The following is a 13,945-nucleotide window of genomic DNA, read 5'->3' on the forward strand; positions in this document are numbered from 1 at the left end:
TTCTCTCTTTTTAATACTTTTTTAATATTAGCCCTGCTCTTGTCCTATGGACTAAATGCCCTTTAGCAGCTGAAGTTAATTTTCCAGTTCAGTTTTATCCAAAACAAATTCAGTCTACATCTCTGGGACCACTCTGCAATGAAAATCAATGCACAGTAAAGGGGGACTACCAGACTTGTTTTGAATGGACATTCTTGACATCAAGTCCTATGCAAAGAAACCCTGAAATCCAAAAATTTCATAATAGGTAATATGTAAGCACTTTCCACTCAGTCTGACATGAGACAGCCTATGTCAAGTTGCCAGAGATCATGAAGATGCCACCAGGCCATGATAAAAAAAAAAAAGCACCAAACCTAAAAACCTATCAATGCAATGCTGTCCAAAGTGCAACCAAATACCTCACAACACACTCAGTTACATCTACCTATAACAACAACAAAGTGTTACTCCTAATATTCTAAAAATCCCCTTTTAAAGAAGAAGTTCAATACCATTTGGGGGTTGCTGACAGATGATTTCATAAGCTGGACTATGATCACATCCAGGTTTTTCAGCAGCTGTTGATTAATGGTTTCTGAGAACAGGCTGTAGAAATACTGTCCATGACAGAAATTGAGCAGGTTCTTCTGTGATGTTCCTGATAGCGGCACAGATAACACTACTGTGTTCAAGAGCAGACTTACTAGCTCCTCACACTGGGAAAATTAAGGCAGAGAGACAGTTACCCTCAAGCATATTAAACTCCACTCATTCATATGAGTTTTTTAAAGCTCCCATCCCAAACTCTTTTATGTTACCAGAAAGCACAAAAAAAAAAGTATAAACAGAACACTGAAATTCTTGTTATCTACAACTGTCACTCAATTAAGCCAGAGAATTGTTACAGCTCCTCTGCAATGTAATAAATAAAACCTCAGTCTCTGCTACAAAAAATATGGGTAGAAGACTACTGATGAGACATATTAAACAATGATTGAGTATTGAAACTAGAGAATTGTATCCTACCTGGTCATCAATATCAAATGCTAGCTGCAGGAGTCTATCAGCTAGTTTCTTGCTGCTGATGTCTAACAGTGGAAGAGATACTCTTTCACCTCCAGGTGCAATGCCTTTATAAATAACTGAAAGAAGTTTAGAGCCAACTGAGAAAGGAGGCCCTCCATCCTATGGAAATAAACAAACAAACAAGTGATAATTAATATACACTGAAAAAAAAATAACAAAAGGGCCTTCCAATCCATCTGTATAGCTAAGGAAAACACTTGAACTCCAGGACATCTTCTTATAAAGTAATGCAAATATACCATGACGAGGCACCTTTCTAACTGAGGAACAAGATTTTTTATGACACAACCTTGCTGTGTACAAAGCTCAGAACAAGCTAACAGTAACTGGAAATTCTTCAAAAGATTCTGATCCTCCCCAGACTTTTTTTTTTTTTTCAGGTAACACTATTACTACAGAAGTAAAATGAAGTTTAGTCAAACCGGATGGGCCACAAAAGGTAAACCATGCAGCTCCTTCCTACAATCACAGCTCTAACTTTAGTTTAGACATAAAGGATGGATGACAAACACCCACATAGAAATTAAATATTTTGTTAATTGTTACATACAGCCTTGCTCACCAATAGACAAATTTTCTGTCTGTGGCTGTCGTATAGCCTGAAATAAAAGAGACTTACTACAAACAGAAACTTAGTAGAATTTGAGAACTATAGCCTGGATCCCCATCCCCCAACCACTTTCTATCCCGTTTTCCTGCAACTCAGACTCACTATATTGCTTCTGATCAGCCAGAAGGCATTAATTTTCTTATCTTTCTCATCACTTTGAATATTCTCTGTTTAAAAATTGTTGAAAAATGTCTCCTTTATAGGACAGTGAATCCCGATTTTTCGATCTTTCAGTCTTGTGAAGTTCAGTGAAAGGAAGTTTTAGGTAGATTCTGGTTGCCTCCAGATCTTGGAAACTGGAAATTGGAGAAAGACATAACTACAAAGATCTTTCAAACCTCAAGTATTATGCCACTCAGATTTGTAGTATAAACATAAAACATTTATTTCTGGTCCCATTCAAGTCCAGTCCTTCACGGTTGATCTCATTTTACTTAACTTCTTCATCTGACCTGTTCTCTGTTGTCATACTGGCATCCTACACAAGAAAAGCCCTTTACTGTATAAAAATATTCACCTGTATTTTCTGGATAAACAATTACCTGATTGTGAAGAACAGAATGAAGCAGGCCAGATTTCTGGAGTTGCTTGCAGGCAGAAAGGACAGCACTAAACCTAACTTGATCAAAACGTGCCTCTGAATTAAACAGATCAACACAACAAAGGTCCTCAAGGCTAATGAGAAAAGAGAAGCAGGAACATTACGTTGGTGGAGAGCTCCATGTGCAGCCATGTTATATATTTTCCATTTTTCATGGTGGGTGGCATTTATTCTTGATTCATGCTTACCAGAAAATCCCCACTTACCTCTGCAGTGTGATTCTCTTTTTTATGCACAGTTTCAAAGATTCCTTATAGGGAGATTTCATCAAAGCTTTCATAAGTCTTACTGAGATATCTGGGAGATTTTTCATGACTTGTACATCAGCTGTATTAAAGCCCACATGCGATGGATCACACACTGTCATCACGAGAAGCTCTATAAAATTTGAATTAAGCAGTTCCTTCTCAAGTAGCTGAAAAGAATAACACATCGAACAAAAGCTTTATTTAAAAATTAGTTTAGATTTCCCTATTATATTCTCCATAACTTATCATTAGTTCTTCTACCTAAAATGAAGCCAAATATGGAACAGTAACTATTCTCACTAAGTGACATTCTCTTACTCTATGAAATGTCTTGACTTTCAATTGTGCTAATCCACAGAAATTAAGTATCTATAAAATTATACACAGCATTTATGCTATCTCATCAAACTGCACAGAAGATCTTTTAAGTCCACACAGGCCTGTTTCAGTCTTGATTATACACCTGTAATCACTCTGAAATCCAGATGTACACGTCTGCACACTATTAGAGATTTACAGAAAATTACAGTCACAGTCTCAGAACTAAACTTGGCAGTGTAAACTTCATAAGAGACTTACAAGTACTATACTTTATATAGTTAAGTAAGAGTTTCTACTACATCAAAGCTAGGGAAACTGAGAGACCTAGTATCTATACTGAATTCAAGAAAGAATTGCCACAATCTGACTTTCTGACTTTTAAGCAGCTATCACTTCCACACATTTAAGGCCATTAGGAGTCATGGGGGAAATATTCACGGCAAGTACTCCATACTAAACAGCAATCTCACAGTCAACATACAGGAACTGATAAGTCAATATACAACTGGAATATACAGGAAACGTTAATTCCTCTAATCAAAACTACATCACCCAGTAAAATTCATTTGTGCAGTACAATTCTATTCACTTACACGCTAAGACCGTAACAGTTTGCGACGAATCAATTTCAGTTAAAGCACCACGAAAGATGACGCTCTCCAGTGAACAAACCTCACAATGAAGACACAAATCTTTAACTACATATAAAATTTGTATCCTTTATCCACTACAGATTTCAGTGCCTACCTTCCAGAAATCCTGCTGGCACGTTTCCAGGATCATGGTGACAAACTCCATGATTCGGACTATAATGGTACACTTGCTGTAATTATACATGTCTCTCTCTTGTGGACTGAACATGCTACCTTTTGATCTGCAGTCAAAGCACTGCTCTGCTGCACTGATATCATGCAAAGCAATAGTTTCCAGGAAGAACTGCACAGCTTCCAAGAATGAGGATCTTGCATTTATACCTAAGAAGAATCAGACCAAGTTGAAATGATACAGCAGCTCTCAACTAACTGGATACTAGCTGCATCCAACAATGACCTTACAGTATGGTTTTAAACCAAGAGACGACACTGACAGACAGACAACTTGGAACTTGTACAAGACTTCATATTAAAATAACTATCCAAGTATATTATTAGTGACAAAAAAAAAGCATTTTGTTTAATCTGTCATAAATAATTAAAAGAAAAACTCTTCGAGAGACCCTATGGCTACACAAGGTATGACAATGCACCCAATCAAAATTCAAATACAAGGGGTTTGGACCTGATGCAGGTGAAGCATCAGGAACTGAAGAAAGGGAAAATGTACAGGGCTTGAAATGAAAAGGTAACTTTATTCTCCAGACATTAATAAAGAGTAGGTAAACAGGTTTGGAAGGATTGAGGGGAAATAAACACGCAAACACATATATACATAATCTGCTGCTCTCCTTACCAAAGGGAAATTGGCTGTACAGAATGATTTTTGAAGATGGGAGAGTAAAAGAAGTTGCTGGTGAGTAGATGACTGAGAGACTGAAATGTAAAGGTGTATTTCTAAGACTAAAAGGAAACATTTTAAGATGCACTGTTAACAAAGCACTTCTTCATCAAAAAACATCCTAGTACTACAACTGTCACTGAAGCCTTTGGGAGAGTTTATCAAATTCATCAACTCTGTATTTAAGAATAAAGCTTAAAGTCCTAGTTAGGAACTCATCTTGGATGGGCTTTGTGTAACAAACATGAAAAGAGCCTAATGCAACAGTTATTCACTCACCCAGTATTTCATGAGGTTTGATCATTCGCAGCTCAAAGAATGTATTGTAGCAATCCAGTGCTGCTAAGAACATATCCATCCATCGCATTACAGTCTGTAAACTGAAGGGCTCCTGCATACCACGGAGAGTCGGCTGAGAAAGGATCCCAGATGGACTTTTAGCATCGCTGCCACCTCCTTCAAATTTGTTAATGAGGAAAGAAGCATCTTGATTTTTTAGAACATCAGCCAGCCAAGAAGATGGGGACTTGTTTCCTGGTAGGAATAAAAACAGAAACATAAATTCTCTAGGAAAAAACACATTTCAAAGTAGGAAGGAATTAGAGCAAATGGATGGACATGCCCAAACTTTGTGTTTTGAACTGGATCTTCTAGCACAGGGGGTGTTGGTTCTGATGTAGCTTTGGTCATACAACTTAAAATTACCCACAAAGAAGCAGCCAGTTTTTGAAACACTCCTACTAGTTCCCACTCAGCAAATACTGCCTTCATAGGTGGATACAACAGCAGCTCTGGGCCTCTGAGTTCTCTTTTTTGGCTAGAAGGAAGCTCACAATAAAACCCTCATCTATGCCCACAAATATCCCACAAACCCTGAGGTTCTCACGGTATTTGATTTCCAATATGTGCAACTATTCAGTTTCTGCTTAATAGCACGGAGGAAACAGGCATTTATTTAAAAAATATTTTTTCTTGTAATTAATACTTTGCGCAGAAAACATAGAGGGAAGTTGTGCAGAGTGTTTAGAAAGGAAAGATAATGGTGCATTGTGATTTAAAATACCTGGTAATAAAGGAACAAATTCATAGAAGAGCTCCATGGCTTTATGTCGGCACTCTGTCTGAGGTCGTCCACACTGCCTTAACAGCCACATGACAATGTCCAAAAGACACACTGACTTAGTAGCTGGAAATCCTCTGCACAAAATTATTAGGGATTAACAATTCCTCTTGGTATCTACCAAGAAACCAGTGTCTTCCAGTTAAAAAAAAAAAAATAAATCACAATGTTCTAAGAGCAGTATCAATGTCCTTTTACCTATCTAAGCACAGCCCATCTCCTCTACAAGCATTTCATGCATTGCTTTCCCTTCTCCTCAGTTTACTTTGGATCCCTAGATCGTAGCCTTTGTAGCAACAATTTAAAAATCAGAATCAGGTCCCTCCCCTTCTCTTTGTTAACAAAGAAACAAAAATGAAGATTAAAGCTTAAATAAGCTCCCCCAGTTTCTCTCCTCATCCCTAATCATCCACTCTGCTAACTTACCAAATGCCATACCAGTGAGATAATTCTCAAACTTCACTTGTCTGTTTCTTTAGGATCACATGATAATTCAGGTAAAAAGGGACCTGAGAAGGTCACCAGTCCAACCTCCTGCTCAAAGCAGGGTTAGTGGTCAGCTATATGATCAGACCACGAGACTCAGCTTCATCCAGCCTGATACTGAATCCATTCTTGCTTCTTCTACCTTTTTCAATAGCCTTCTTTAATTGCTGACCATCACTCTATTGCCATTTGTCCTACTTCTGCTAACACTTAAAAGCAATAAGAAAGACTTCAAAGGAGCTTCCTCCAAGTGCTTTGTAGCACCAGTGCTAATGTTATTATGAACACCGCTGGGAGGGAAATCTGCTTTTCTTTTCCACCTGTCCTTGCCAAACTAAAGCAAGCTCACAATGCTGGAATAAAGTGATCATCACGATCTTGTAAAAATCATGGCCAGCATTTCCCATCAGTGGTTCAACAGACGTATCAGGAGATCTGCATCAGCAACAGCCACAGGATGAATTCCTCATTCAGAATCCCAAGAGTTGAATGGAACTACATACATCATTAATTAAAATGCAGTATTAAAAAAAAAAAACAAACAAACAAACCAACCAACCCCCCCAGAATGGCAAATTACTGACTGTGGTACTCGCCGTTTCCCTTCCTTGTTCAAAGAAGGTGCTTTATGCTTGATTATGCGCTTCAGGTGATTAACTGCATCACAACATTGTTGAGTGGTACCTGTTAAAAAGAGAGAATTGACATCTATTAAATAAATGCTAGTAACTTGGTTAAACCAATTGAGGTATTAGCACTACAAAAATGATGCAAGAGACTTACAGGATACTGTCTATCAGCTCTGTGTTTCTACAAGCAATTTTTCAAGGCCACAGAATAAAATTACAAAATAGTCAGGCCAATACGGCCTTAGCCAAACATCAGGCATCTACTGTAAAACAGTGTATTCTGCTTTCTGTGATCATGCACAGAGAAACTACAAAATTTTCCCATTTTACTATTTCTTCTGGGAACACTTTATCATATCCTGAACTGTTTTCTCGGTAAGAAATAAAGCTTTGTAACATCTTTTTGTGTGTGCGTTCTAATTACTATTAATGGATGAAAGTCAGAACATGGGGGGCAAAAAAAAAGAAGATAAAAGAGCAGGTTTACTGAAGAATCATTAGTACACTGGTAGAGGTCATGGATTCTTCATAAGGCTACAAACTGCTGCAGAGAAGAAGGACAAGTTGGCCAGGAAAGGTTATTACAAAACAGTGGAAATCTTCCACAGAATATACAGAAATGTTAATTTTTGGGGCATTTTGTTTGTTATAAAAGAATATACTTTACATTTTTACTCTGTGTAACTGCTAATCCAGGAATCAAATCAGAAGCACCAGTAGCATTTTTAGCGTTACTATAAAACTGTGAGTCATCGAACGTGAAAAGGTTCTTTCTCCTGGGCTCAAAATCTTCCACCTTTTTACGTTGAAAGAAGCTGATTCAAAGAGTTCCTAACTAGGTACCAAATAACCTGAGTAATGAAAAGTGATCCTTCCTTTGCTGCAGAAGTAAGCACATTTACTTTTCCTGCAGTTATAGCAGTTTTTCTTTTCTAATCCAAGATTCAAGAGGATGACTTTTTTTTTAATTCCATAGTCAATTAATTACAGCTCACCTAATGATTTCTCATCTGTATGGGTTAAGGCCAGACTTTCCAGAAATACAACCAATGCTTCAAACACAAACTGCTCCACCAGAGAATTTTCTTCCCTTTAAAAATCAGGAATAAATTTGATAAGAAACTTGAGTAGAAGAAGCACTAAGTGTGACATTCTAATTTAATAAATAAATAAGTAAATTAATAAAACTAAAATACTGTAGAAATAAACTGCACAAGATGTCTGCACAAAGAAAATACGTTTAAACCACTCTGAAAAACAGCAATGAAATTTGCTGACCACATTTAAAAGGAATAAATTACTTCCCACAAACTTCATAGAAATTTAGATTTATATGCTCCCTTCTTTCTGAAAGCCCAAACTACAAAATTATAATTCAAAATAAATAAGCCAAGTAACTCAATTTTACAGCTGTCATATATATTAATAGAATGAGTCTCAGTGGGTGACTATTTTACATTTAATTCATTTTATCTCCTCGAACCTTTATTCCAAATTAGTTAGTGTTTCAAGCTCTGTTTGCTCACCTAAATTCTCTGTAGATGCTGTTAAAAGCAAGTGCTGCACCCAGTCTGCTGAAAGCACTGGGATGAAGAGCAAGACTATACAAACGTTTAAAAAGAGACTTGGTATTTGCTGGGCTTTTCTCCTGCTGCCTTGGTGTTGTCTGCTTAATGGACCATTTCAAAAATTCTCGTATGCATTGACCACAGAAATCTCTCAAAGTGCTGTCAACTGGATCCACTATGCCACTCTGCAATTGCACAAGAGTATTTCATTACCACAATGAAATGCCCCAAAACCTGCCATTGTCTCAGTGCAGTATTAAGACGGCTTATTTAGACAGTGTTATTTGTAACTTGAAAAACTCAAAGTGTCCCAGAAAAAATGAAGCTTCAAAATTACTGTTATCCAAGGGAAAGGCAGTTATTTCTAGCCTTCACAGGATTGGATTAGGCCTCAAACACCTGGATTTCTATCCCTGTCTCAGCTACCAGTTTAGGAATCTTGTCTAAGTCACTTCATTTCCGGATGAGCCAATCTCCTCTGCTTTAGAACCAAAAACACTGACTTTAATTTACAAAAAGTACTGCAAACCCTCCTGACCTACCTTGCTTCCAACCACTTCAGGTCAAAGCCAGTTTTAAATTTGCTTTCACCAGACACAAAAGCTTTAAAGAAACTTAGAGAAAAATTAAGTACATATCAAAACAACTTTCATTTGGAGAAGTGTGGGGATTGTGAAAGTATTTCTGTAGTTCCTTCTATACACTGATGATAAAAAGTGTTTCATTAATCCTATAAAGATGCCACACCTACATTTTAAGAATTGCAAAGAAATAGAGAAATCCATCATCAAAATCTCAGTAAAAAAATATTAGATGGTCATAAAAAGTAAGCTGTTAATCTTTTTTCCTTCTTTCAGACAAATAAGGAGACATTATATCTGTCCACGGGTTCCTGGTTCTTTCAGTAGTAAAAAATAAAGTCACATGGCACAGAGAAAAAGAGGAGAAAGACTTACGACCTACCAAGATAGCTTCCAGGAGTGCCACTGTATCTTGACTCTCAAATTTTTTGTTGTTGGTAAACCAGTGAATGAGTTGCATGACTAAAGGCTCATACAACTGTCTTGTTACCTGAAAAGAGTAAACATTAACTATATTTCTAGCACTAATAAATTTTCATGCTATTTTGCTATTCAAAATAGGTAAGAATAAAAAGCAGTGCTTGTTTAAAAATACATTATTCTAACTTCCTGGATTTCAACAATTTTACCTGCAAGCCAACCTGACTGAATACTGTCATACTATAACATGAAGCAAAGAACCATTATAAATTACTTCTCACATAAAAACGTATTTTAAACAAGCTAAAATGCTTATGAATGAATCTGTTTACCTGGTCTACATCACAAGCAAGACGAAGCAGCACCGGAAATATTTGCTTATGTAACTGATACATGGGTGGGGGACCCTGACATCCTTCTGGCATCTGAGAGGCTTTTCCCAACATGTATGTGACTATGCTATGTAGCAGTTCACATGCAGCAACCTGAAATTTAAAAATCCCTTTGCTTATGCATCCATTACCTTCACAGAGAAGACAAAATCATGGGCAGCAGAGAATGAGTCACAAGAATACTTGAGAAATCACTCTAATCTATGCTAAATCACCATTCTGGGAACAGATCACATCAATGGAAATCATTTACACACATTCTAACTGGCCTTTCTCTTCGTGTTTTAGTTTCTAACATGGGCAGTCACTTTTCAGCTGGCGAAAATTCATCACTGGATAAGTCACCCATCATTGTACTTTCACAGATAGCTCCATTCTGGACTCTTTGGATATCAACACCCCAATCCAGCAAAGCAGCAAAATATTTGTTTAAGTGTTCTGCTGGAATGCGTCCACAAGTGCATAGGCTAGGCATGAGGAGGAGGTGGCCAAACAACACTGAAGATTAATTAGTTTAAAATTTTCATTTTTATGTTAGGTCTAATTCTCAAAACACACTGCTGTCTCATAGCAACTTATGCCCTTCAGTTTTTAAACACTTAGAATAATGTCACCATGAAAGGGCACCAAAATAACAATTGCTACTACGTTGGAACTAATTAAAACAAGTTTTTCTTAACAAGGAAGACATTATTTTGTGCAGTGTTTATCAGCTAGCATGAAAAATATGCATAAAAAATATCAATACTTTTGTTTGTCTGTCACTTGCAGAAAGAGCTAGTTCAGTCACACGAGGCAAGAATAAATCCAAGTAGATGACAGGCTTCATATCTGCAAATGGTACAGCAAAGCTCAGACGCTTCTCAGTGTCCCAGGACACACACTTCTTCATCATCTCTTCTGCAGAGGTAGCTAACGCATTTGAAAAAGATCAAAACAAAACATGAGCTTTATGTAACACATAGAGCATTTCTGTAGCTCAGTCAAAAAAAAAAAATGTGATCTTCCAGCTCCAGCTAGATTGCCATACAACATTAATTCTTTATAAATTACTGGATGTTACGTGTACCAGAAGTATGTTAGAAGGCTAGTTTTATTTGAAGATCCAAACAGATGTTTAGCCACCTAATGGAAAAAATAATTGGAGCCAACACTTCAGCATACATTCAAGGCAGCCTCCACAGTTTCAATACAGGTAAGTTTGGAGACAATTATAAACCCAGAAGACATGGAATCACACTCGATTTAAAATACTTAAGACACCCAATATACTACTTTTGTCTTCAAGAATTTTTTATAACTGAAGATCAGTTCTAACATACATACTTCTGCAGTTGCACAGAAAATGACTACACTTATGGCTATGTCCTCCAGGGAAAACTGTCTATATTCCCATGTTTGTTAATGTGGTTAACAAAGCCCAATCACACTTTGTATTTGCTTTCCAGGGAAAAATGCTACTTTCCCATAGTATTTCTAAATAAGCAACAGAAAAGTACTTGGCAGAAACAAAACTGACTGTAAAGGCAGAAAAAAACACAGGCATGAAAAGAAATGAACAAAACTTCTATACAACTACATTAGTTTTCACACAGACTAAATTTTGTGCTGTATTTGTCCCTTAAATCTCATGGTCAGGTAATTTCACTATACTTGTCCATTTTTAAAAATTAAATTTATGTATTTTATAATTAAATTATAATGCTTATTCAAAGACTGAACAGAGAAGAGCATGTAAGTATTTTTATTTACACTGACACACTCACCTGTAATTAAGTTGTGGTTGATCTGCCCTCCCAATGATCCAAGAAGGCATGCTACTCTAATCCTTACTGCTTCCAAGGAGGAGCTATCATCCTAAATAATTCAACACACTTATATTAATGAAGGAAGAGTTACTTCTATATAGAAGTTATATAGAGTTACTTCTATATAGAAGTAACTTGATTTACATACTGAATGAAAGTTTTATGGCTCTTGTTAACATATGGATGAAAAAGGCAAAATGAAGAACATGCGAGGAGAAGAACTGCATCAAACAAGAACAGATTTTGTTCAATAAGCAGAAGAAGGCAAGACTGGAAGGCAGTTTTATCACATTTTGTGGGCTTTCAATTGCCATTTCTCATGTAAGGGTTAAAATTTTATCATCACAGATAACACATACCTACAGAATGACATAATAGCCTAAAAAATTGAAAGAAATCTAAAGTAAAAATTACTCTCTTCATTTGCTTTAATCCCAGGATTTAAACTTTAGATCCTGTATCTGTATGATTTTCATAAGCAGCCTGTATGGGATGTAAAATTTACTCATTTTAAAGACCACTGCGCTGGAAAGAGTTACATATTTATAGGAGTAACTTAGTTTCATGCCTAAAAAAGGTTTGTTCAAGTTAGTTTGTGCACTGGGACAAACACTTATTCTTGAGCTACTTGAGAAGCCACTGGTCAAAATGACAAGCATACTTGATGTCTAAGACTATAAACCTATCCTCAAGATACTAAAAAAAAAATCCCAAACCCTCAAAAAGTAACGTTACACATTTACAAATGGTATTTGCACACTGTACCACTGTTAAGCTTGGACCTCATTTTAGGTGTAGGAGTTAAATTTTTGTTTCCATAGTATATCAGTCTAGCACTGATGCTGACTTACAGGATTTCTTCAGTTCCTTTTCCCTGCTTCATTTCCATTCTCACCCTCAAATATGACATCTTTCCAACTGCACTGATGTAAGAGCTTTTAAAGCCACACTGTAGAACAGGATTCACTGAACTGATCTAAGGTAGAAATAATCCTCAGAAAAAAAAAGTATGCATGCAGTGAAAGAAGAGAAAGTCGGAAGTGATTAACTCACATTTAACTCGAAAAAGAAACAGTGATCTTACCAATGAAAACGTCTTTGCTTTTCTTAAACGCTGTATCACAACCTTATTAAATCCCTTCTGCGCTGCTCGAGAAAGTTTCCTCACTTCCCAGTTGTTCTGGGATTCAACTGATGAACAAAAAACCCGCATATTAGTTTATTGTACCAGCACCTCATGCACTTACTCAGTTTCTTTAAGAAAAAACCCATCCTGATTTTGCCTGATTTTGTTTTTAAGATGTGATGATTATTCCTTTATTTAAAATCTTTATTGAGGAAAATAAGTTTCTATTAGTGAAAACTAAGCTAATTTAAGGATATAAAGAACAAACCACAAAGAAGTGGCATATAAAAATGGCTATAACTAATGACTGTCCAGCAGCAGCAAATGAATTCTAGTTTAAAACAAAGGTAAATTTTGGGGTGTAAGAGAAGTTATATTGTTCCAACCACAGTAAGCCCACAATACAGACAAAAAGTATGTCATATCCATATCTTTAGGCTAACTATGAAAAAAAAAATTTCCTCTCCCTTAAGACTAACAACTGTTTGCCTGTTTGTACCTGTAGACGTAGAGTTTTTCAAATAACCATCAAGAAGAGGCAGAACATCCTTGTAGTAAGGCTGCATTATATGTCTGGGGATGTGAGCTGACCAGTCTTCCAAAGCATCCAGTCCCAGATCAGCCATTGGGATACAGCTAAGGCCCAGTTTAAATGCGTTCTATGTGTCAAATGTAAAATAATCAGTCTTTCATTTTCATTACTCTTACTTTTATTACTATTACTTTCAGACTTTTATTACTTTCATGTTTATTACTGTTATTTAAAGGTAAAAAGCCCCACATATTTGAAAGCATTTAGCATACATCTTCTTTCTTATTAACTTTTGTCTACTTAACATTTCACTCAAGATCAGCACAGGAGATAAACATTATATTGCAACACAGGCACTAACAGAGTCAGCTTAGTGCACAAGCAAATTCTGACAATCTAATTGTTTATTCAAAACATCATTTGTATTCTATCTCATGGAAAACACACAAAGCTTAATACTTCTTTTAATTGCTCAACAGGATACTAAGCTTGCTCCAGAATTTTTGTATGCTTTCCAGAAAAAAGTTTGTTAGCAGTACATCACTTTGACCTACCTGCAGTGCAGGAATATATGCTTTGATATCAAGCATGATGATGTCATGCGGTAAAGAGAGCAGAAAATTCAGACAGGATGCCAACAACTCATCCTTATACTGTTTCATTTTTGCTGCAACCTACAATTCAGATAAAAAAATCAAGAATTATCATAAACCTTTTAAGATACTGATTTAGCTATATTAATAGTCATGTAAAATAAACAACTCAAAACCAATACTGGAATCTCATTCACCTGCAGACAGTTACCAGACAGTATTTAATGTACAATTATACAATTATTTCTCAATCATACATGAATAGGTGATCAATACACCTCTTTGACATTAAGTAAAAAACAGACAGAAAAAGATCTTAAACCCACACTATGCTGCATAATTCAAGGA

The 13,945-nt window shown here is 36.3% G+C and overlaps 1 protein-coding gene across 1 annotated transcript in view; it reads right to left on the reverse strand.

Moving 5' to 3' along the window:
- Window positions 1–13,945, reverse strand: part of PRKDC (protein kinase, DNA-activated, catalytic subunit) — an 81,865-nt gene that overhangs the window by 51,604 nt on the left and 16,316 nt on the right. The window contains exons 20-36 of the mRNA XM_057397750.1: window positions 13,559–13,678; window positions 12,972–13,131; window positions 12,431–12,537; window positions 11,305–11,395; window positions 10,287–10,450; window positions 9,479–9,631; window positions 9,109–9,216; window positions 8,104–8,330; window positions 7,573–7,667; window positions 6,533–6,632; window positions 5,406–5,539; window positions 4,622–4,876; window positions 3,596–3,822; window positions 2,486–2,694; window positions 2,221–2,353; window positions 1,009–1,167; window positions 495–698 (exon numbers count right to left, since the gene is read on the reverse strand). Coding sequence (XP_057253733.1) covers window positions 495–698; window positions 1,009–1,167; window positions 2,221–2,353; window positions 2,486–2,694; window positions 3,596–3,822; window positions 4,622–4,876; window positions 5,406–5,539; window positions 6,533–6,632; window positions 7,573–7,667; window positions 8,104–8,330; window positions 9,109–9,216; window positions 9,479–9,631; window positions 10,287–10,450; window positions 11,305–11,395; window positions 12,431–12,537; window positions 12,972–13,131; window positions 13,559–13,678 — 2,646 coding nt within the window. The remainder of the gene's footprint in view (window positions 1–494; window positions 699–1,008; window positions 1,168–2,220; window positions 2,354–2,485; window positions 2,695–3,595; window positions 3,823–4,621; window positions 4,877–5,405; window positions 5,540–6,532; window positions 6,633–7,572; window positions 7,668–8,103; window positions 8,331–9,108; window positions 9,217–9,478; window positions 9,632–10,286; window positions 10,451–11,304; window positions 11,396–12,430; window positions 12,538–12,971; window positions 13,132–13,558; window positions 13,679–13,945) is intronic.

The sequence above is a fragment of the Pezoporus wallicus genome, unplaced genomic scaffold (assembly GCF_028554395.1).
Source record: "Pezoporus wallicus isolate ANWC-B61680 ecotype Strahan unplaced genomic scaffold, APGP_CSIRO_Pwel_v1 contig_227, whole genome shotgun sequence".
Classification (NCBI taxonomy): Eukaryota; Metazoa; Chordata; class Aves; order Psittaciformes; family Psittacidae; genus Pezoporus; species Pezoporus wallicus.